This window comes from Oncorhynchus masou, chromosome 2, assembly GCF_036934945.1.
Source record: "Oncorhynchus masou masou isolate Uvic2021 chromosome 2, UVic_Omas_1.1, whole genome shotgun sequence".
Lineage (NCBI taxonomy): Eukaryota > Metazoa > Chordata > Actinopteri > Salmoniformes > Salmonidae > Oncorhynchus > Oncorhynchus masou.
In genome coordinates this window covers 1,778,671-1,800,372 of record NC_088213.1, presented here as the reverse complement: position 1 = coordinate 1,800,372, position 21,702 = coordinate 1,778,671, and the positions used below count along the sequence as shown (strand labels likewise).

Sequence of the window (21,702 nt, the reverse complement as noted above, 5' to 3'; positions counted from 1 at the left end):
ACTATGCTGCTGTAATGGTTTGTTGCTGTTACTATGCTGCTGTAATGGCTTGCTGCTGTTACTATGCTGCTGTTACTATGCTGCTGTTACTATGCTGCTGTTACTATGCTGCTGTAATGGCTTGCTGCTGTTACTATGCTGCTGTTACTATGCTGCTGTTACTATGCTGCTGTAATGGCTTGCTGCTGTTACTATGCTGCTGTTACTATGCTGCTGTTACTATGCTGCTGTAATGGCTTGCTGCTGTTACTATGCTGCTGTTACTATGCTGCTGTTACTATGCTGCTGTTACTATGCTGCTGTTACTATGCTGCTGTTACTATGCTGCTGTAATGGCTTGCTGCTGTTACTATGCTGCTGTTACTATGCTGCTGTTACTATGCTGCTGTAATGGCTTGCTGCTGTTACTATGCTGCTGTTACTATGCTGCTGTTACTATGCTGCTGTTACTATAATGCTGTAATGGCTTGCTGCTGTTACTATGCTGCTGTTACTATGCTGCTGTTACTATGCTGCTGTAATGGCTTGCTGCTGTTACTATGCTGCTGTTACTATGCTGCTGTTACTATGCTGCTGTTACTATGCTGCTGTTACTATGCTGCTGTAATGGCTTGCTGCTGTTACTATGCTGCTGTTACTATGCTGCTGTAATGGCCTGCTGCTGTTACTATGCTGCTGTTACTATGCTGCTGTTACTATGCTGCTGTTACTATGCTGCTGTTACTATGCTGCTGTTATTATGCTGCTGTTACTATGCTGCTGTTACTATGCTGCTGTTATTATGCTGCTGTTACTATGCTGCTGTTATTATGCTGCTGTTACTATGCTGCTGTTACTATGCTGCTGTAATGACCTGCTGCTGTTACTATGCTGCTGTTACTATGCTGCTGTTACTATGCTGCTGTTACTATGCTGCTGTTATTATGCTGCTGTTATTATGCTGCTGTTACTATGCTGCTGTTACTATGCTGCTGTAATGACCTGCTGCTGTTACTATGCTGCTGTTACAATGCTGCTGTTACTATGCTGCTGTTATTATGCTGCTGTTACTATGCTGCTGTTACTATGCTGCTGTAATGACCTGCTGCTGTTACTATGCTGCTGTTATTATGCTGCTGTTACTATGCTGCTGTTACTATGCTGCTGTAATGGCCTGCTGCTGTTACTATGCTGCTGTTACTATGCTGCTGTTACTATGCTGCTGTTATTATGCTGCTGTTACTATGCTGCTGTTATTATGCTGCTGTTATTATGCTGCTGTTACTATGCTGCTGTTACTATGCTGCTGTAATGGCTTGCTGCTGTTACTATGCTGCTGTTACTATGCTGCTGTTACTATGCTGCTGTTATGGCTTGCTGCTGTTACTATGCTGCTGTTACTATGCTGCTGTAATGGCTTGCTGCTGTTACTATGCTGCTGTTACTATGCTGCTGTTATTATGCTGCTGTTACTATGCTGCTGTTACTATGCTGCTGTAATGGCTTGCTGCTGTTACTATGCTGCTGTTACTATGCTGCTGTTACTATGCTGCTGTTACTATGCTGCTGTTACTATGCTGCTGTTATGGCTTGCTGCTGTTACTATGCTGCTGTTACTATGCTGCTGTTATTATGCTGCTGTTACTATGCTGCTGTTACTATGCTGCTGTTATTATGCTGCTGTTATTATGCTGCTGTTACTATGCTGCTGTTACTATGCTGCTGTTACTATGCTGCTGTTACTATGCTGCTGTTACTATGCTGCTGTTATTATGCTGCTGTTACTATGCTGCTGTTACTATGCTGCTGTAATGGCTTGCTGCTGTTACTATGCTGCTGTTACTATGCTGCTGTAATGGCCTGCTGCTGTTACTATGCTGCTGTTACTATGCTGCTGTTACTATGCTGCTGTTACTATGCTGCTGTTACTATGCTGCAGTTATTATGCTGCTGTTACTATGCTGCTGTTACTATGCTGCTGTTACTATGCTGCTGTTACTATGCTGCTGTTACTATGCTGCTGTTACTATGCTGCTGTTATTATGCTGCAGTTATTATGCTGCTGTTACTATGCTGCTGTTACTATGCTGCTGTTACTATGCTGCTGTTACTATGCTGCTGTTATGGCTTGCTGCTGTTACTATGCTGATGTTACTATGCTGCTGTTACTATGCTGCTGTTACTATGCTGCTGTTACTATGCTGCTGTTACTATGCTGCTGTTACTATGCTGCTGTTATTATGCTGCAGTTATTATGCTGCTGTTACTATGCTGCTGTTACTATGCTGCTGTTACTATGCTGCTGTTACTATGCTGTTATTATGCTGCTGTTACTATGCTGCTGTTACTATGCTGCTGTTACTATGCTGCTGTTACTATGCTGCTGTTACTATGCTGCTGTTATTATGCTGCTGTTACTATGCTGCTGTTACTATGCTGCTGTTACTATGCTGCTGTTACTATGCTGCTGTTACTATGCTGCTGTTACTATGCTGCTGTTACTATGCTGCTGTTATTATGCTGCTGTTACTATGCTGCTGTTACTATGCTGCTGTTACTATGCTGCTGTTACTATGCTGCTGTTATGGCTTGCTGCTGTTACTATGCTGCTGTTACTATGCTGCTGTTACTATGCTGCTGTTATTATGCTGCTGTCATTATGCTGCTGTTATTATGCTGCTGTTACTATGCTGCTGTTACTATGCTGCTGTTACTATGCTGCTGTTACTATGCTGCTGTTACTATGCTGCTGTTACTATGCTGCTGTTACTATGCTGCTGTTACTATGCTGTTTACTATGCTGCTGTTACTATGCTGCTGTTACTATGCTGCTGTTACTATGCTGCTGTTACTATGCTGCTGTTATGGCTTGCTGCTGTTACTATGCTGATGTTACTATGCTGCTGTTACTATGCTGCTGTTATTATGCTGCTGTTACTATGCTGCTGTTATTATGCTGCTGTTACTATGCTGCTGTTACTATGCTGCTGTTACTATGCTGCTGTTACTATGCTGCTGTTACTATGCTGCTGTTATTATGCTGCTGTTACTATGCTGCTGTTACTATGCTGCTGTTACTATGCTGCTGTTATTATGCTGCTGTTATTATGCTGCTGTTACTATGCTGCTGTTACTATGCTGCTGTTACTATGCTGCTGTTATTATGCTGCTGTTACTATGCTGCTGTTACTATGCTGCTGTTACTATGCTGCTGTTACTATGCTGCTGTTATTATGCTGCTGTTATTATGCTGCTGTTATTATGCTGCTGTTACTATGCTGCTGTTATTATGCTGCTGTTACTATGCTGCTGTTACTATGCTGCTGTAATGGCTTGCTGCTGTTACTATGCTGCTGTTACTATGCTGCTGTTACAATGCTGCTGTAATGGCTTGCTGCTGTTACTATGCTGCTGTTATTATGCTGCTGTTACTATGCTGCTGTTACTATGCTGCTGTTATTATGCTGCTGTTACTATGCTGCTGTTATTATGCTGCTGTTACTATGCTGCTGTTACTATGCTGCTGTTACTATGCTGCTGTTATTATGCTGCTGTTACTATGCTGCTGTTACTATGCTGCTGTTACTATGCTGCTGTAATGGCCTGCTGCTGTTACTATGCTGCTGTTACTATGCTGCTGTTACTATGCTGCTGTAATGGCTTGCTGCTGTTACTATGCTGCTGTTACTATGCTGCTGTTACTATGCTGCTGTAATGGCTTGCTGCTGTTACTATGCTGCTGTTACTATGCTGCTGTTACTATGCTGCTGTTGCTGCTATAATGCTGCTAATGGCTATGCTGCTGTTACTATGCTGCTGTTACTATGCTGCTGTAATTGCTGCTGTTACTATGCTGCTGTTACTATGCTGCTGTTACTATGCTGCTGTTACTATGCTGCTGTTACTATGCTGCTGTTACTATGCTGCTGTTACTATGCTGCTGTAATGGCATGCTGCTGTTACTATGCTGTTGTTACTATGCTGCTGTTACTATGCTGCTGTTATTATGCTGCTGTTACTATGCTGCTGTTACTATGCTGCTGTTACTATGCTGCTGTTACTATGCTGCTGTTACTATGCTGCTGTTACTATGCTGCTGTTATTATGCTGCTGTTACTATGCTGCTGTTATGTTATGCTGCTGTTATGCTGCTGTTACTATGCTGCTGTTACTATGCTGCTGTAATGACCTGCTGCTGTTACTATGCTGCTGTTACTATGCTGCTGTTACTATGCTGCTGTTACTATGCTGCTGTTATTATGCTGCTGTTATGCTGCTGTTACTATGCTGCTGTTACTGCTGTTACTATGTTACTGCTGCTGTTACTATGCTGCTGTTTACTATGCTGCTGTTATTATGCTGCTGTTACTATGCTGTTACTATGCTGCTGTTATTACTACCTGCTGCTGTTACTATGCTGCTGTTATTATGCTGCTGTTACTATGCTGCTGTTACTATGCTGCTGTAATGGCCTGCTGCTGTTACTATGCTGCTGTTACTATGCTGCTGTTACTATGCTGCTGTTACTATGCTGCTGTTACTATGCTGCTGTTATTATGCTGCTGTTACTATGCTGCTGTTATTATGCTGCTGTTATTATGCTGCTGTTACTATGCTGCTGTTACTATGCTGCTGTAATGGCTTGCTGCTGTTACTATGCTGCTGTTACTATGCTGCTGTTACTATGCTGCTGTTACTATGCTGCTGTTATGGCTTGCTGCTGTTACTATGCTGATGTTACTATGCTGCTGTTACTATGCTGCTGTTATTATGCTGCTGTTACTATGCTGCTGTTACTATGCTGCTGTTACTATGCAGCTGTTACTATGCTGCTGTTACTATGCTGCTGTTATTATGCTGCTGTTACTATGCTGCTGTTACTATGCTGCTGTAATGGCTTGCTGCTGTTACTATGCTGCTGTTACTATGCTGCTGTAATGACCTGCTGCTGTTACTATGCTGCTGTTATTATGCTGCTGTTACTATGCTGCTGTTACTATGCTGCTGTAATGGCCTGCTGCTGTTACTATGCTGCTGTTACTATGCTGCTGTTACTATGCTGCTGTAATGACCTGCTGCTGTTACTATGCTGCTGTTATTATGCTGCTGTTACTATGCTGCTGTTACTATGCTGCTGTAATGGCCTGCTGCTGTTACTATGCTGCTGTTACTATGCTGCTGTCACTATGCTGCTGTTACTATGCTGCTGTTACTATGCTGCTGTTATTATGCTGCTGTTACTATGCTGCTGTTATTATGCTGCTGTTACTATGCTGCTGTAATGACCTGCTGCTGTTACTATGCTGCTGTTATTATGCTGCTGTTACTATGCTGCTGTTACTATGCTGCTGTAATGGCCTGCTGCTGTTACTATGCTGCTGTTACTATGCTGCTGTTACTATGCTGCTGTAATGGCTTGCTGCTGTTACTATGCTGCTGTTACTATGCTGCTGTTACTATGCTGCTGTTACTATGCTGCTGTTATGGCTTGCTGCTGTTACTATGCTGATGTTACTATGCTGCTGTTACTATGCTGCTGTTATTATGCTGCTGTTACTATGCTGCTGTTACTATGCTGCTGTTACTATGCTGCTGTTACTATGCTGCTGTTACTATGCTGCTGTTATTATGCTGCTGTTACTATGCTGCTGTTACTATGCTGCTGTAATGGCTTGCTGCTGTTACTATGCTGCTGTTACTATGCTGCTGTAATGGCCTGCTGCTGTTACTATGCTGCTGTTACTATGCTGCTGTTACTATGCTGCTGTTACTATGCTGCTGTTATTATGCTGCAGTTATTATGCTGCTGTTACTATGCTGCTGTTACTATGCTGATGTTACTATGCTGCTGTTACTATGCTGCTGTTACTATGCTGCTGTTACTATGCTGATGTTACTATGCTGCTGTTACTATGCTGCTGTTACTATGCTGCAGTTATTATGCTGCTGTTACTATGCTGCTGTTACTATGCTGCTATTACTATGCTGCTGTTACTATGCTGCTGTTACTATGCTGCTGTTACTATGCTGCTGTTACTATGCTGCTGTTATGGCTTGCTGCTGTTACTATGCTGATGTTACTATGCTGCTGTTATTATGCTGCTGTTACTATGCTGCTGTTACTATGCTGCTGTTACTATGCTGCTGTTACTATGCTGCTGTTATTATGCTGCTGTTACTATGCTGCTGTTACTATGCTGCTGTAATGGCTTGCTGCTGTTACTATGCTGCTGTTACTATGCTGCTGTAATGACCTGCTGCTGTTACTATGCTGCTGTTATTATGCTGCTGTTACTATGCTGCTTTTACTATGCTGCTGTAATGGCCTGCTGCTGTTACTATGCTGCTGTTACTATGCTGCTGTTACTATGCTGCTGTAATGACCTGCTGCTGTTACTATGCTGCTGTTATTATGCTGCTGTTACTATGCTGCTGTTACTATGCTGCTGTAATGGCCTGCTGCTGTTACTATGCTGCTGTTACTATGCTGCTGTTACTATGCTGCTGTTACTATGCTGCTGTTACTATGCTGCTGTTATTATGCTGCTGTTATTATGCTGCTGTTACTATGCTGCTGTTATTATGCTGCTGTTACTATGCTGCTGTAATGGCTTGCTGCTGTTACTATGCTGCTGTTACTATGCTGCTGTTATTATGCTGCTGTTATTATGCTGCTGTTACTATGCTGCTGTTACTATGCTGCTGTAATGGCTTGCTGCTGTTACTATGCTGCTGTTACTATGCTGCTGTTACTATGCTGCTGTTACTATGCTGCTGTTACTATGCTGCTGTTACTATGCTGCTGTTATGGCTTGCTGCTGTTACTATGCTGATGTTACTATGCTGCTGTTACTATGCTGCTGTTATTATGCTGCTGTTACTATGCTGCTGTTACTATGCTGCTGTTACTATGCTGCTGTTACTATGCTGCTGTTATTATGCTGCTGTTACTATGCTGCTGTTACTATGCTGTTGTAATGGCTTGCTGCTGTTACTATGTTGCTGTTACTATGCTGCTGTAATGGCCTGCTGCTGTTACTATGCTGCTGTTACTATGCTGCTGTTACTATGCTGCTGTTATTATGCTGCAGTTATTATGCTGCTGTTACTATGCTGCTGTTACTATGCTGCTGTTACTATGCTGCTGTTACTATGCTGCTGTTACTATGCTGCTGTTACTATGCTGCTGTTACTATGCTGCTGTTACTATGCTGCTGTTATTATGCTGCTGTTATTATGCTGCTGTTACTATGCTGCTGTTACTATGCTGCTGTTACTATGCTGCTGTTACTATGCTGCTGTTATTATGCTGCTGTTACTATGCTGCTGTTACTATGCTGCTGTTACTATGCTGCTGTTACTATGCTGCTGTTACTATGCTGCTGTTATTATGCTGCTGTTATTATGCTGCTGTTACTATGCTGCTGTTACTATGCTGCTGCTGCTGTTACTGCTGTTACTATGCTGCTGTTACTATGCTGCTGTTACTATGCTGCTGTTACTATGCTGCTGTTATGGCTTGCTGCTGTTACTATGCTGATGTTACTATGCTGCTGTTACTATGCTGCTGTTATTATGCTGCTGTCATTATGCTGCTGTTACTATGCTGCTGTTACTATGCTGCTGTTACTATGCTGCTGTTACTATGCTGCTGTTACTATGCTGCTGTTACTATGCTGCTGTTATGGCTTGCTGCTGTTACTATGCTGATGTTACTATGCTGCTGTTACTATGCTGCTGTTACTATGCTGCTGTTATGGCTTGCTGCTGTTACTATGCTGATGTTACTATGCTGCTGTTACTATGCTGCTGTTACTATGCTGCTGTTATTATGCTGCTGTTATTATGCTGCTGTTACTATGCTGCTGTTACTATGCTGCTGTTACTATGCTGCTGTTACTATGCTGCTGTTACTATGCTGCTGTTACTATGCTGCTGTTATTATGCTGCTGTTATTATGCTGCTGTTACTATGCTGCTGTTACTATGCTGCTGTTATTATGCTGCTGTTACTATGCTGCTGTTACTATGCTGCTGTTACTATGCTGCTGTTACTATGCTGCTGTTACTATGCTGCTGTTACTATGCTGCTGTTATTATGCTGCTGTTATTATGCTGCTGTTACTATGCTGCTGTTATTATGCTGCTGTTACTATGCTGCTGTTACTATGCTGCTGTTACTATGCTGCTGTAATGGCTTGCTGCTGTTATTATGCTGCTGTTACTATGCTGCTGTTACTATGCTGCTGTAATGGCTTGCTGCTGTTATTATGCTGCTGTTACTATGCTGCTGTTATTATGCTGCTGTTACTATGCTGCTGTAATGGCTTGCTGCTGTTACTATGCTGCTGTTACTATGCTGATGTTACTATGCTGCTGTAATGGCCTGCTGCTGTTACTATGCTGCTGTTATTATGCTGCTGTTACTATGCTGCTGTTATTATGCTGCTGTTACTATGCTGCTGTAATGGCTTGCTGCTGTTATTATGCTGCTGTTACTATGCTGCTGTTACTATGCTGCTGTAATGGCTTGCTGCTGTTATTATGCTGCTGTTACTATGCTGCTGTTATTATGCTGCTGTTACTATGCTGCTGTAATGGCCTGCTGCTGTAATGGCTTGCTGCTGTTACTATGCTGCTGTAATGGCCTGCTGCTGTTACTATGCTGCTGTTACTATGCTGCTGTAATGGCTTGCTGCTGTTACTATGCTGCTGTTACTATGCTGCTGCTGTAACGGCTTGCTGCTGTTACTATGCTGCTGTTACTATGCCTCTGGTACTATGCTGCTGTTACTATGCCGCTGTTACTATGCTGCTGTAATGGCCTGCTGCTGTTACTATGCTGCTGTTACTATGCCGCTGTTACTATGCTGCTGTAATGGCTTGCTGCTGTTACTATGCTGCTGTTACTATGCTGCTGTAATGGCCTGCTGCTGTTACTATGCTGCTGTTACTATGCTGCTGTTACTATGCTGCTGTTACTATGCTGCTGTTACTATGCTGCTGTAATGGCTTGCTGCTGTTACTATGCTGCTGTTACTATGCTGCTGTAACGGCCTGCTGCTGTTACTATGCTGCTGTTACTATGCTGCTGTTACTATGCTGCTGTTACTATGCTGCTGTAATGGCTTGCTGCTGTTACTATGCTGCTGTTACTATGCTGCTGCTGTAACGGCTTGCTGCTGTTACTATGCTGCTGTTACTATGCCTCTGTTACTATGCTGCTGTTACTATGCCGCTGTTACTATGCTGCTGTAATGGCCTGCTGCTGTTACTATGCTGCTGTTACTATGCTGCTGTTAATATGCTGCTGTTACTATGCTGCTGTAATGGCCTGCTGCTGTTACTATGCTGCTGTTACTATGCTGCTGTAATGGCCTGCTGCTGTTACTATGCTGCTGTTACTATGCTGCTGTTACTATGCTGCTGTTACTATGCTGCTGTTACTATGCTGCTGTAATGGCTTGCTGCTGTTACTATGCTGCTGTTATTATGCTGCTGTTACTATGCTGCTGTAATGGCTTGCTGCTGTTACTATGCTGCTGTTACTATGCTGCTGTTACTATGCTGCTGTAATGGCCTGCTGCTGTTACTATGCTGCTGTTACTATGCTGCTGTTACTATGCTGCTGTTACTATGCTGCTGTAACTATGCTGCTGTAATGGCCTGCTGCTGTTACTATGCTGCTGTTACTATGCTGCTGTTACTATGCTGCTGTAACTATGCTGCTGTAATGGCTTGCTGCTGTTACTATGCTGCTGTTACTATGCTGCTGTAATGGCCTGCTGCTGTTACTATGCTGCTGTTACTATGCTGCTGTAACTATGCTGCTGTAATGGCTTGCTGCAGTTACTATGCTGCTGTTACTATGCTGCTGCTGTAAAGGCTTGCTGCTGTACATTTTGACTGCTTTCTATAGTATGTTTCTTTGTGTTTCAGAACAGTGAGCCCTGAGCTAAAATCCTACGCTCTTGGAGTTCTGTTTCTGGGCCTGAGACTACTAGGTAGGAGATCACGGTAATCAATAACATGTTTCTGGCCCTGAGAGTACTAGGTAGGAGATCACTGTCATCAATAACATGTTTCTGGGCCTGAGACTACGAGGTAGGAGATCACTGTCATCAATAACATGTTTCTGGGCCTGAGACTACTAGGTAGGAGATCACTGTCATCAATAACATGTTTCTGGGCCTGAGACTACGAGGTAGGAGATCACTGTCATCAATAACATGTTTCTGGGCCTGAGACTACTAGGTCGGAGATGACTGTCATCAATAACATGTTTCTGGGCCTGAGACTACTAGGTAGGAGATCACTGTCATCAATAACATGGCTTTTATTCCATTGTTTATGTACAATACAAACCAAGCTGAATCCATTCAATGTAATGTTAGCTATACTGTATGTGTTTAAGTATGATGGCTGATCTATTGTTTGCATTTTCAAGCCACAATGAACCAAGCAAACCAGACAATCACAGCATCTAAGGTTTGGGTCTAATGTCTGATCTATGTTCCCTCTCCTCCCAGGTTTCATCCCTCCCCCTCTGATCTTCGGCATGGGCATCGACTCCACCTGCCTGTTCTGGTCCACAGTCTGTGGAGACAAGGGAGCCTGCATGCTGTACGACAACGTGGCCTATCGACACCTCTACGTGAGTATCGCCATCGCTCTCAAGTCCACCGCCTTCATCCTTTACACCACCACTTGGCAGTGTCTCCGGACCAACTATAAGAAATACATTAAGAACAGTGAAGGCTACCTGACTCCCACCCAGCTGTTTGCCTCTAACGTGACTCTGGACAACCTGGGCAAGGAGATCACCCAGAACCCAGGCAACCGGACAACATTTATATATAACCTGGAGGAACCAGAGATGAGTTATAACATGGAGTCTGTTTTATAGTTTCTCCAAGACCCGGGGGCCGACTAACAGGCTGGCTGCCTGACTGGCAAGCTAACTAACTGGCTGGCTGCCTGACTGGAAAGCTGGCTGACTGCCTGACTGGCAAGCTAACCTACTGGCTGGCTGCCTGACTGGTAAGCTAACCTACTGGCTGGCTGCCTGACTGGCAAGCTGGCTGACTGGCTGGCTGCCTGACTGGCAAGCTAATCTACTGGCTGGCTGCCTGACTGGCAAGCTAACCTACTGGCTGGCTGCCTGACTGGCAAGCTGGCTGACTGGTTGGCTGGCTGACTGGTTGGCTGCCTGACTGGCAAGCTAATCTACTGGCTGGCTGCCTGACTGGCAAGCTGGCTGACTAGCTGGCTGCCTGACTGGCAAGCTGGCTGACTGGCTGGCTGGCTGCCTGACTGCAAGCTAACTGGCTGGCTAACTGGCTGGCTGGCTGACTGGCAAGCTAACTGGCTGGCTGGCAAGCTAACTGGCTTTCTGGCTGACTGGCAAGCTAACTGGCTGGCTTGCTGGCTGACTGCTGTTGCCATCACAACACACTACTATTCACTCTTTATTCTGGTCTTTAATAGACATTTCTGATCAGTTTTATCCACATTAACAGGTCTCCTCCTGGGATGATTGTTCTGAGCCAGACAACACAGTGGTAGTACTGGCTGGGTAGAATTCAGTGGTTTTTGTCAGGGCCACAGGAGGTGGAGTTGTTGTCGTCTGTCATGTGTTGTCCTCTCTGGGTGCACATAGACAGGGTCAGTCCTGACCTGATCCACCTCAGAGTGTCTGTTCTCCTCAGCTCTACATATCATAGGAAATCTCTTTCAGTTCCAACCAGTCCCAATGAACATATGAAAGCATCCCCACTAGATCATCTGAATGATTTCGGCTTATGATTGTCTTTTTATTCTGACTGGTTGTTTGGTCCTCGTCCATCCTCTTAAAGGAGGGGCTAGTTGAACCTGCCATTAAACCAATGTTTCATTTGACAGACAGGTTTACCAGCAGGCTCGTGGGTTAGCAGGTTAGAGTTCCACCACAGATGATAGACAGGTTTACCAGCAGGCTAGTGGGTTAGCAGGTTAGAGTTCCACCACAGATGATAGACAGGTTTACCAGCAGGCTAGTGGGTTAGCAGGTTAGAGTTCCACCACAGATGATAGACAGGTTTACCAGCAGGCTCGTGGGTTAGCAGGTTAGAGTTCCACCACAGATGATAGACAGGTTTACCAGCAGGCTAGTGGGTTAGCAGGTTAGAGTTCCACCAAATCAAATCAAATTGTATTTGTCACATACACATGGTTAGCAGATGTTAATGCGAGTGTAGCGAAGTGCTTGTGCTTCTAGTTCCGACAATGCAGTAATAACCAACAAGTAATCTAACTAACAATTCCTAAACTACTGTCTTATACACAGTGTAAGGGGATAAAGAATATGTACATAAGGATATATGAATGAGTGATGGTACAGAGCAGCATAGGCAAGATACAGTAGATGGTATCGAGTACAGTATATACATATGAGATGAGTATGTAAACAAAGTGGCATAGTTAAAGTGGCTAGTGATACATGTATTACATAAAGATGCAGTGGATGATATAGAGTACAGTATATACGTATACATATGAGATGAATAATGTAGGGTATGTACACATTATATTAGGTAGCATTGTTTGTGGCTAGTGATATATATTTTACATAATTACATAATTTCCCAACAATTCCCATTATTAAAGTGGCTGGAGTTGAGTCGGTGTGTTGGCAGCAGCCACTCAATGTTAGTGGTGGCTGTTTAACAGTCTGATGGCCTTGAGATAGAAGCTGTTTTTCAGTCTCTCGGTCCCAGCTTTGATGCACCTGTACTGACCTCGCCTTCTGGATGATAGCGGGGTGATCAGGCAGTGTCTCGGGTGGTTGATGTCCTTGATGATCTTTATGGCCTTCCTGTAACATCGGATGGTGTAGGTGTGGAGGGCAGTTAGTTTGCCCCCGGTGATGCGTTGTGCAGACCTCACTACCCTCTGGAGAGCCTTACGGTTGAGGGCGGGGCAGTTGCCGTACCAGGCGGTGGTAGTAGGACAGAGTACCAAGGGATGTAGGACCATGTTATAGTAGGACCAGTTTATAGTAGGACCATGTTATAGCAGGACCATGTTACAGTAGGACAGAGTACCAAGGGATGTAGGACCAGGTTATAGTAGGACCAGGTTATAGTAGGACAGAGTACCAAGGGATGTAGGACCAGGTTATAGTAGGACCAGGTTATAGTAGTACCAGGTTATATTAGGACCATGTTATAGTAGGACCAGGTTATAGTAGGACCAGGTTATAGTAGGACCATGTTACAGTAGGACAGAGTACCAAGGGATGTAGGACCAGGTTATAGTAGAACAGAGTACCAAGGGATGTAGGACCAGGTTATAGTAGGACCAGGTTATAGTAGGACCAGGTTATAGTAGGACCAGGTTATAGTAGGACCAGGTTATAGTAGGACCAAGGCCCAACTCAGGCCTACATTCAATCAGATCAGCGTTAAAGCCATACTGCCAATTTCTGGCATTTTTTTCTGCTTCCCCAGAGTCAGATTAATTTGTGGATACCATTTCTATGTCTCGGCAGTATGGAGGAAGTTGGAGGTCATTTTGCGAGCCAATGCTAACTAGCGTTAGCAAAATGACTGGAACTCTACTGTACTTGTAAACTTCCATTCATTGGAAGTCATTGGAAGAATTGGTGCATCCTATGGCAATGTCTGTGATAGGTATAACGCTGGGAGCCGCTTGTGGATGTGACTGTTCCAATGCACACCTCCAACATCGCCTAAACAAAACAATGATGTGGGTTAACACTGATCTGATAGAATCTAGGGCTCATTTAGATGGTGAACCCTGTGTTAACACTGATCTGATAGAATCTAGTGCTCATTTAGATGGTGAACCCTGTGTTACTGTGGGTTAACACTGATCTGATAGAATCTAGAGCTCATTTAGATGGTGAACCCTGTGTTACTGTGGGTTAACACTGATCTGATAGAATCTAGTGCTCATTTAGATGGTGAACCCTGTGTTACTGTGGGTTAACACTGATCTGATAGAATCTAGAGCTCATTTAGATGGTGAACTCTGTGTTACTGTGGGTTAACACTGATCTGATAGAATCTAGGGCTCATTTAGATGGTGAACCCTGTGTTACTGTGGGTTAACACTGATCTGATAGAATCTAGAGCTCATTTAGATGGTGAACCCTGTGTTACTGTGGGTTAACACTGATCTGATAGAATCTAGTGCTCATTTAGATGGTGAACCCTGTGTTACTGTGGGTTAACACTGATCTGATAGAATCTAGGGCTCATTTAGATGGTGAACCCTGTGTTACTGTGGGTTAACACTGATCTGATAGAATCTAGGGCTCAGTGTAGTGACCTGGGGCCTCATTTAAATGGTGAACTCTGATCAAATCAAATCGTATTTGTCACATGTGCCGAATACAAGTGTAGACCTTACTGTGAAATGCTTACTTACAAGCCCTTAACAAACAGTGCAGTTCAAGAAGAGTTAAGAAAATATTTACCAAAAAAACAAAAGTAAAAAATAGTTTAAAAAAACACAATAACATAACTATAACAAGGCTATATACAGGGGGTACCGGTACCGAGTCAGTGTGCGGGGATACAGTTTAGAGATAATTTGTACATGTAGGTAGGGGTGAAGTGACTATGCATAGATAATAAACAGTGAGTAGCAGCAGTGTACAAAACAAATGGAGGGGGGGTCAATGTAAATAGTCCGGTGGCCATTTGATTAATAGTTCAGCAGTCTTATGGCTTGGGGGTAGAAGCTGTTAAGGAGCCTTTTGGCCCTTGACTTGCCGTGCGGTAGCAAAGAGAACAGTCTATGACTTGGGTGACTGGAGTCTCTGACGATTTTATGGGCTTTCCTCTGACACTACCTATTATATTGGTCCTAGATTGCAGGAAGCTTGGCCCCAGTGATGTACTGGGCTGTACTCACTACCCTCTGTAGCGCCATACCAGGCAGTGATGCAACCGGTCAGGATGCTCTCATTGGTGCAGCTGTAGAACTTGTTGAGGATCTGGGGACCCATGCCAAATCTTTTCAGTCTCCTGAGAGGGAAAGGGTTTTGTCGTGCCCTCTTCACGACTGTCTTGATGTGTTTGGACCATGATAGATCATTGGTGATGTGGACACCAAGGAAATGGAAACTCTCAGCCCGCTCCACTACAGCCCCGTTGATGTTAATGGGGACCTGTTCGGCCCGCCTTTTCCTATAGTTCACAATCAGCTCCTTTGTCTTGCTCACATTGAGGGAGAGGTTGTTGTCCTGCACCACACTGCCAGTTCTCTGACCTCCTCCCTATAGGCTGTTTCATCGTTGTCTGTGATCAGGCCTACCACTGTTGTGTCATCAGAAAACTTAATGATGGTGTTGGAGTCTAACCCTAGCCTTGCCTCAAACTGCCGCTTTTATGGGTCAGAATATAATGATGTAATTACGTGGGGGTGATCTCCGGGGATTATCTGAGTGGACTGTTCCGTTGTTCGATGACGCACTTCTCCTGCGCACCTCGTTGCTCGTCCTCCCGGTGTCCGTGTCCCTTAGGAGTCTGTCACCCCCCTTTTATATGTATATAACTTGTAAAATATGACATGATTGTATGTTCATTGTAAATACATTAAATACTATTTTAGTTTTTACTATGCCTTGTTGGTCCTCCTTACTGCAACACAGTATTTATAGGCTACTGTCTGTTGATGTTCTATTACAGTATTATACTAGAAATAATATATTAAGTTCCTGTTGAAAAATATGTTATATTGAACAATATATTGTTATTGTTCAATAAAAAGAGAAGTTTCTGTTTATGACATACAGTATTTTCCCTTCCTGTCCAGCAGATGGCATTGTTGGGCATATGAAAGGAGCTCTTCCATCCATCCCCTCTTACAGTCATACAGCCTCTTACAGTCAACCTCTTACAGTCATACAGCCTCTTACAGTCAACCTCTTACAGTCATACAGCCTCTTACAGTCAACCTCTTACAGTCATACAGCCTCTTACAGTCAACCTCTTACAGTCATACTAAGGTTGGGATTCAATCCCATGGCCCCTTTTCGGCTATGCACCATTTAAAATAAATGTTACCATGGTAACATTACCATGATTAAATTCATAGCAAACACTATCTATCAGACAAGATAGATAATGACATTATAATAACATAGATAAATAATGACAGTATAATAACGTTTTTTTCACCTTTATTTAACCAGGTAAGCTAGTTGAGAACAAGTTCTCATTTACAACTGATACCTGGCCAAGATAAAGCAAAGCAGTGCGACACAAACAACAACACAGAGTTACACATGGAATAAACAAGTGTACAGTCCAATTTAAAATATATATAATATAGATTGATAATGACTTAATAACAGATATATAAATATTGACAGTTTAATAACATAGATAGATAATGACATTATAATGGTATAAGTAGATCATGACATGACATAATAATATAGATTGACAATGACATAATAACATAGATAATGACATTGTAATAATCTAAATAGATAATGACATATTATAATACCATAGACTGATAATGACATAATAACAGATCGATAATGACAATATAGTAACATAGATAGATAATGGCATGTTATAATAACAGATAGACAATGACATTCTAATAATATATCGATAGATAATGACATAATAATATACATAGATAATGACATGTTATTATAGCATAGACAGATAATGACATTATAATAATATAGATAGATAGATAATGACATTATAATAATATAGATAGATAGATAATGACATTATAATAATATAGATAGACAGATAATGACATTATAATAATATAGCATAGGCAGATAATGACATTATAATAATATAGATAGATAGATAATGACATTATAATAATATACATAGATAATGACATTATAATAATATACATAGATAATGACATTATAATAATATAGATATATATATAATGACATTATAATAATATACACAGATAATGACATTATAATAATATAGATAGATATATAATGACATTATAATAATATACATAGATAATGACATTATAATAATATACATAGATAATGACAATATAATAATATAGATAGATATATAATGACATTATAATAATATACATAGATAATGACATTATATTAATATACATAGATAATGACATGTTATTATAGCATAGATAGATAATGACATTATAATAATATAGATAATGACATTATAATAATATAGATAATGACATGAGATTATGTCCCAGGGTGGTCTAGCGGTTTAACCCGCTGCCTCCTATAGATATACACTCTGCTGCAGCTATAACTGGATAATGACATTATAATAATATAGATAATGACATGAGATTATGTCCCAGGGTGGTCTAGCGGTTTAACCCGCTGCCTCCTATAGATATACACTCTGCTGCAGCTATAACTAGATAATGACATGTTATTATAGCATAGATAGATCATGACATTATACTAATATAGATAGATAACATACACTGCTCCAGCTATAACTAGATAATGACATTATAATAATATAGATAGATAACATACACTGCTGCAGCTATAACTAGATAATGACATTATAATAATATAGATAGATAATATACACTGCTGCAGCTATAACTAGATAATGACATTATAATAATATAGATAGATAATATACACTGCTGCAGCTATAACTAGATCATGACATTATAATAATATAGATAGATAACATACACAGCTATAACTAGATCATGACATTATAATAATATAGATAGATAACATACACAGCTATAACTAGATAATGACATTATAATAATATAGATAGATAACATACACTGCTGCAGCTATAACTAGATAATGACATTATAATAATATAGATAGATAACATACACTGCTCCAGCTATAACTAGATCATGACATTATAATAATATAGATAGATAACATACACTGCTCCAGCTATAACTAGATAATGACATTATAATAATATAGATAGATAACATACACTGCTCCAGCTATAACTAGATCATGACATTATAATAATATAGATAGATAACATACACTGCTCCAGCTATAACTAGATAATGACATGTTATTATAGCATAGATAGATCATGACATTATACTAATATAGATAGATAACATACACTGCTCCAGCTATAACTAGATAATGACATTATAATAATATAGATAGATAACATACACTGCTGCAGCTATAACTAGATAATGACATTATAATAATATAGATAGATAACATACACTGCTCCAGCTATAACTAGATAATGACATTATAATAATATAGATAGATAACATACACTGCTGCAGCTATAACTAGATAATGACATTATAATAATATAGATAATGACATTACAATAATATAGATAATGACATGAGATTATGGCCCAGGGTGGTCTAGCGGTTTAACCCGCTGCCTCCTATAGACATACACTGCTGCAGCTATAACTAGATAATGACATTATAATAATATAGATAGATAACATACACTGCTCCAGCTATAACTAGATAATGACATTATAATAATATAGATAGATAACATACACTGCTCCAGCTATAACTAGATAATGACATTATAATAATATAGATAGATAACATACACTGCTGCAGCTATAACTAGATAATGACATTATAATATAGATAGATAATATACACTGCTGCAGCTATAACTAGATAATGACATTATACTAATATAGATAGATAATATACACTGCTCCAGCTATAACTAGATCATGACATTATAATAATATAGATAGATAACATACACTGCTGCAGCTATAACTAGATCATGACATTATAATAATATAGATAGATAACATACACAGCTATAACTAGCAATGCAAATGCATTTCTGATTTGAATAATATTACTACGCAGATCATACATGTAACGTTAGCTAGCGAACAGTACGCTTTAAACTGCAATGAAAATTACTTTCTGACAAAATTAGAAACTTGGAATAACTGAAAATGTAGCTAGACTCTGACCCGTATATATGGGTGAACGCTTCACGGTAGACTGGAAATATTTAACTCTGTTCTGTTTGTAGCTACATCTTGTTTGGCAGCGTTGTGTCAAGTCACTCCGGTTCACACTGACCGGGGCATGTACAGAAAGTAGCCAATCACTTTTTCCAAATGATCTGTTGATAGTGCCTGCTAAATTCAGGGCATAAAAGTAGCAAAACTTTTGTAGTTCTCGATGGCTAACGTTATATCTTTCAAAAACAGCATGGTAGAAAGGACTATTAACACATACTGAGCAGCTCACGTTATAGACAGAAGCATGCGACAATCCAAACTCTTCTCCCGGCAAATCCAGCTCATCCAATATCTCAGCCAAACATGGCTAGCGGGAAGGTTCCTGTCTTTTTCCGTGGCTAAACCAAATAGGCTCGTAATTTTAACAATTTTATTTGTATTTATGTCTGTCGGAACATTGTTAATTAAATGACATTGAACCAACATCGAATAGATGTTGAATTGGGTCACTCGTTCTAATTCTAGAGGGTTCAGGCGAGATTCATTCTGGAACCGTGGAAGGGCCGCATTCCAGCACGAATGAAATTTAAATGTAATTTCCGATTGAGGTAACAGCCTTATTCTAAAATGGATTAAATAAAAACATGTTCTCGTCAATCTACACGTAATATCCCATAATGACAAAGCGAAAACAGGTTTTTAGACATTTCTGCAATTAAAAAGTAAAACTTATTTACATAAGTATTCAGACCCTCTGGAAAATAACTATTCAGAGCAATTTTGACATTGAAGTTCCTGGTCTGAAAACATCACCACATTGTTAGGACTATATCCAGTTCCTGGTCTGAAAACATCACCACACTGTTAGGACTATATCCAGTTCCTGGTCTGAAAACATCACCACACTGTTAAGACTATATCCAGTTCCTGGTCTGAAAACATCACCACATTGTTAGGACCATATCCAGTTCCTGGTCTGAAAACATCACCACATTGTTAAGACTATATCCAGTTCCTGGTCTGAAAACATCACCACATTGTTAAGACTATATCCAGTTCCTGGTCTGAAAACATCACCACATTGTTAAGACTATATCCAGTTCCTGGTCTGAAAACATCACCACATTGTTAAGCTGAAAACATCACCACACTGTTAGGACTATATCCAGTTCCTGGTCTGAAAACATCACCACATTGTTAAGCTGAAAACATCACCACATTGTTAAGACTATATCCAGTTCCTGGTCTGAAAACATCACCACATTGTTAAGACTATATCCAGTTCCTGGTCTGAAAACATCACCACATTGTTAAGCTGAAAACATCACCACATTGTTAAGACTATATCCAGTTCCTGGTCTGAAAACATCACCACATTGTTAAGACAATATCCAGTTCCTGGTCTGAAAACATCCCCACATTGTTAGGACTATATCCAGTTCCTGGTCTGAAAACATCACCACACTGTTAGGACTATATCCAGTTCCTGGTCTGAAAACATCACCACATTGTTAAGATTATATCCAGTTCCTGGTCTGAAAACATCACCACATTGTTAAGACTATATCCAGTTCCTGGTCTGAAAACATCACCACATTGTTAAGCTGAAAACATCACCACACTGTTAGGACTATATCCAGTTCCTGGTCTGAAAACATCACCACATTGTTAAGCTGAAAACATCACCACATTGTTAAGACTATATCCAGTTCCTGGTCTGAAAACATCACCATATTGTTAGGACTATATCCAGTTCCTGGTCTGAAAACATCACCACATTGTTAAGACTATATCCAGTTCCTGGTCTGAAAACATCACCACATTGTTAAGACTATATCCAGTTCCTGGTCTGAAAACATCACCACATTGTTAAGACTATATCCAGTTCCTGGTCTGAAAACATCACCACATTGTTAGGACCATATCCAGTTCCTGGTCTGAAAACATCACCACATTGTTAAGACAATATCCAGTTCCTGGTCTGAAAACATCACCACATTGTTAAGCTGAAAACATCACCACATTGTTAAGACTATATCCAGTTCCTGGTCTGAAAACATCACCACATTGTTAAGACTATATCCAGTTCCTGGTCTGAAAACATCACCACATTGTTAGGACCATATCCAGTTCCTGGTCTGAAAACATCACCACATTGTTAGGACTATATCCAGTTCCTGGTCTGAAAACATCACCATATTGTTAGGACTATATCCAGTTCCTGGTCTGAAAACATCACCACATTGTTAGGACTATATCCAGTTCCTGGTCTGAAAACATCACCACATTGTTAAGACTATATCCAGTTCCTGGTCTGAAAACATCACCACATTGTTAAGACTAAATCCAGTTCCTGGTCTGAAAACATCACCACATTGTTAAGCTGAAAACATCACCCCATTGTTAAGACTATATCCAGTTCCTGGTCTGAAAACATCACCACATTGTTAGGACTATATCCAGTTCCTGGTCTGAAAACATAACCACATTGTTAAGATTATATCCAGTTCCTGGTCTGAAAACATCACCACATTGTTAAGACTATATCCAGTTCCTGGTCTGAAAACATCACCATATTGTTAGGACTATATCCAGTTCCTGGTCTGAAAACATCACCACATTGTTAAGCTGAAAACATCACCACATTGTTAAGACTATATCCAGTTCCTGGTCTGAAAACATCACCACATTGTTAGGACTATATCCAGTTCCTGGTCTGAAAACATCACCACATTGTTAAGACTATATCCAGTTCCTGGTCTGAAAACATCACCACA

General features: G+C 40.9%; 1 protein-coding gene across 1 annotated transcript in view; it reads left to right on the top strand.

Moving 5' to 3' along the window:
• LOC135552116 (solute carrier organic anion transporter family member 3A1-like) overlaps positions 1 to 10,895 on the top strand; it is a 48,806-nt gene extending 37,911 nt beyond the window's left edge. Inside the window, exons 8-9 of the mRNA XM_064983536.1 lie at positions 9,918 to 9,982; positions 10,508 to 10,895. Of these exons, the coding sequence (XP_064839608.1) occupies positions 9,918 to 9,982; positions 10,508 to 10,884 (442 nt within the window). The 3' untranslated portion in view covers positions 10,885 to 10,895. The remainder of the gene's footprint in view (positions 1 to 9,917; positions 9,983 to 10,507) is intronic.
• Positions 10,896 to 21,702: the final 10,807 nt, after the last annotated feature.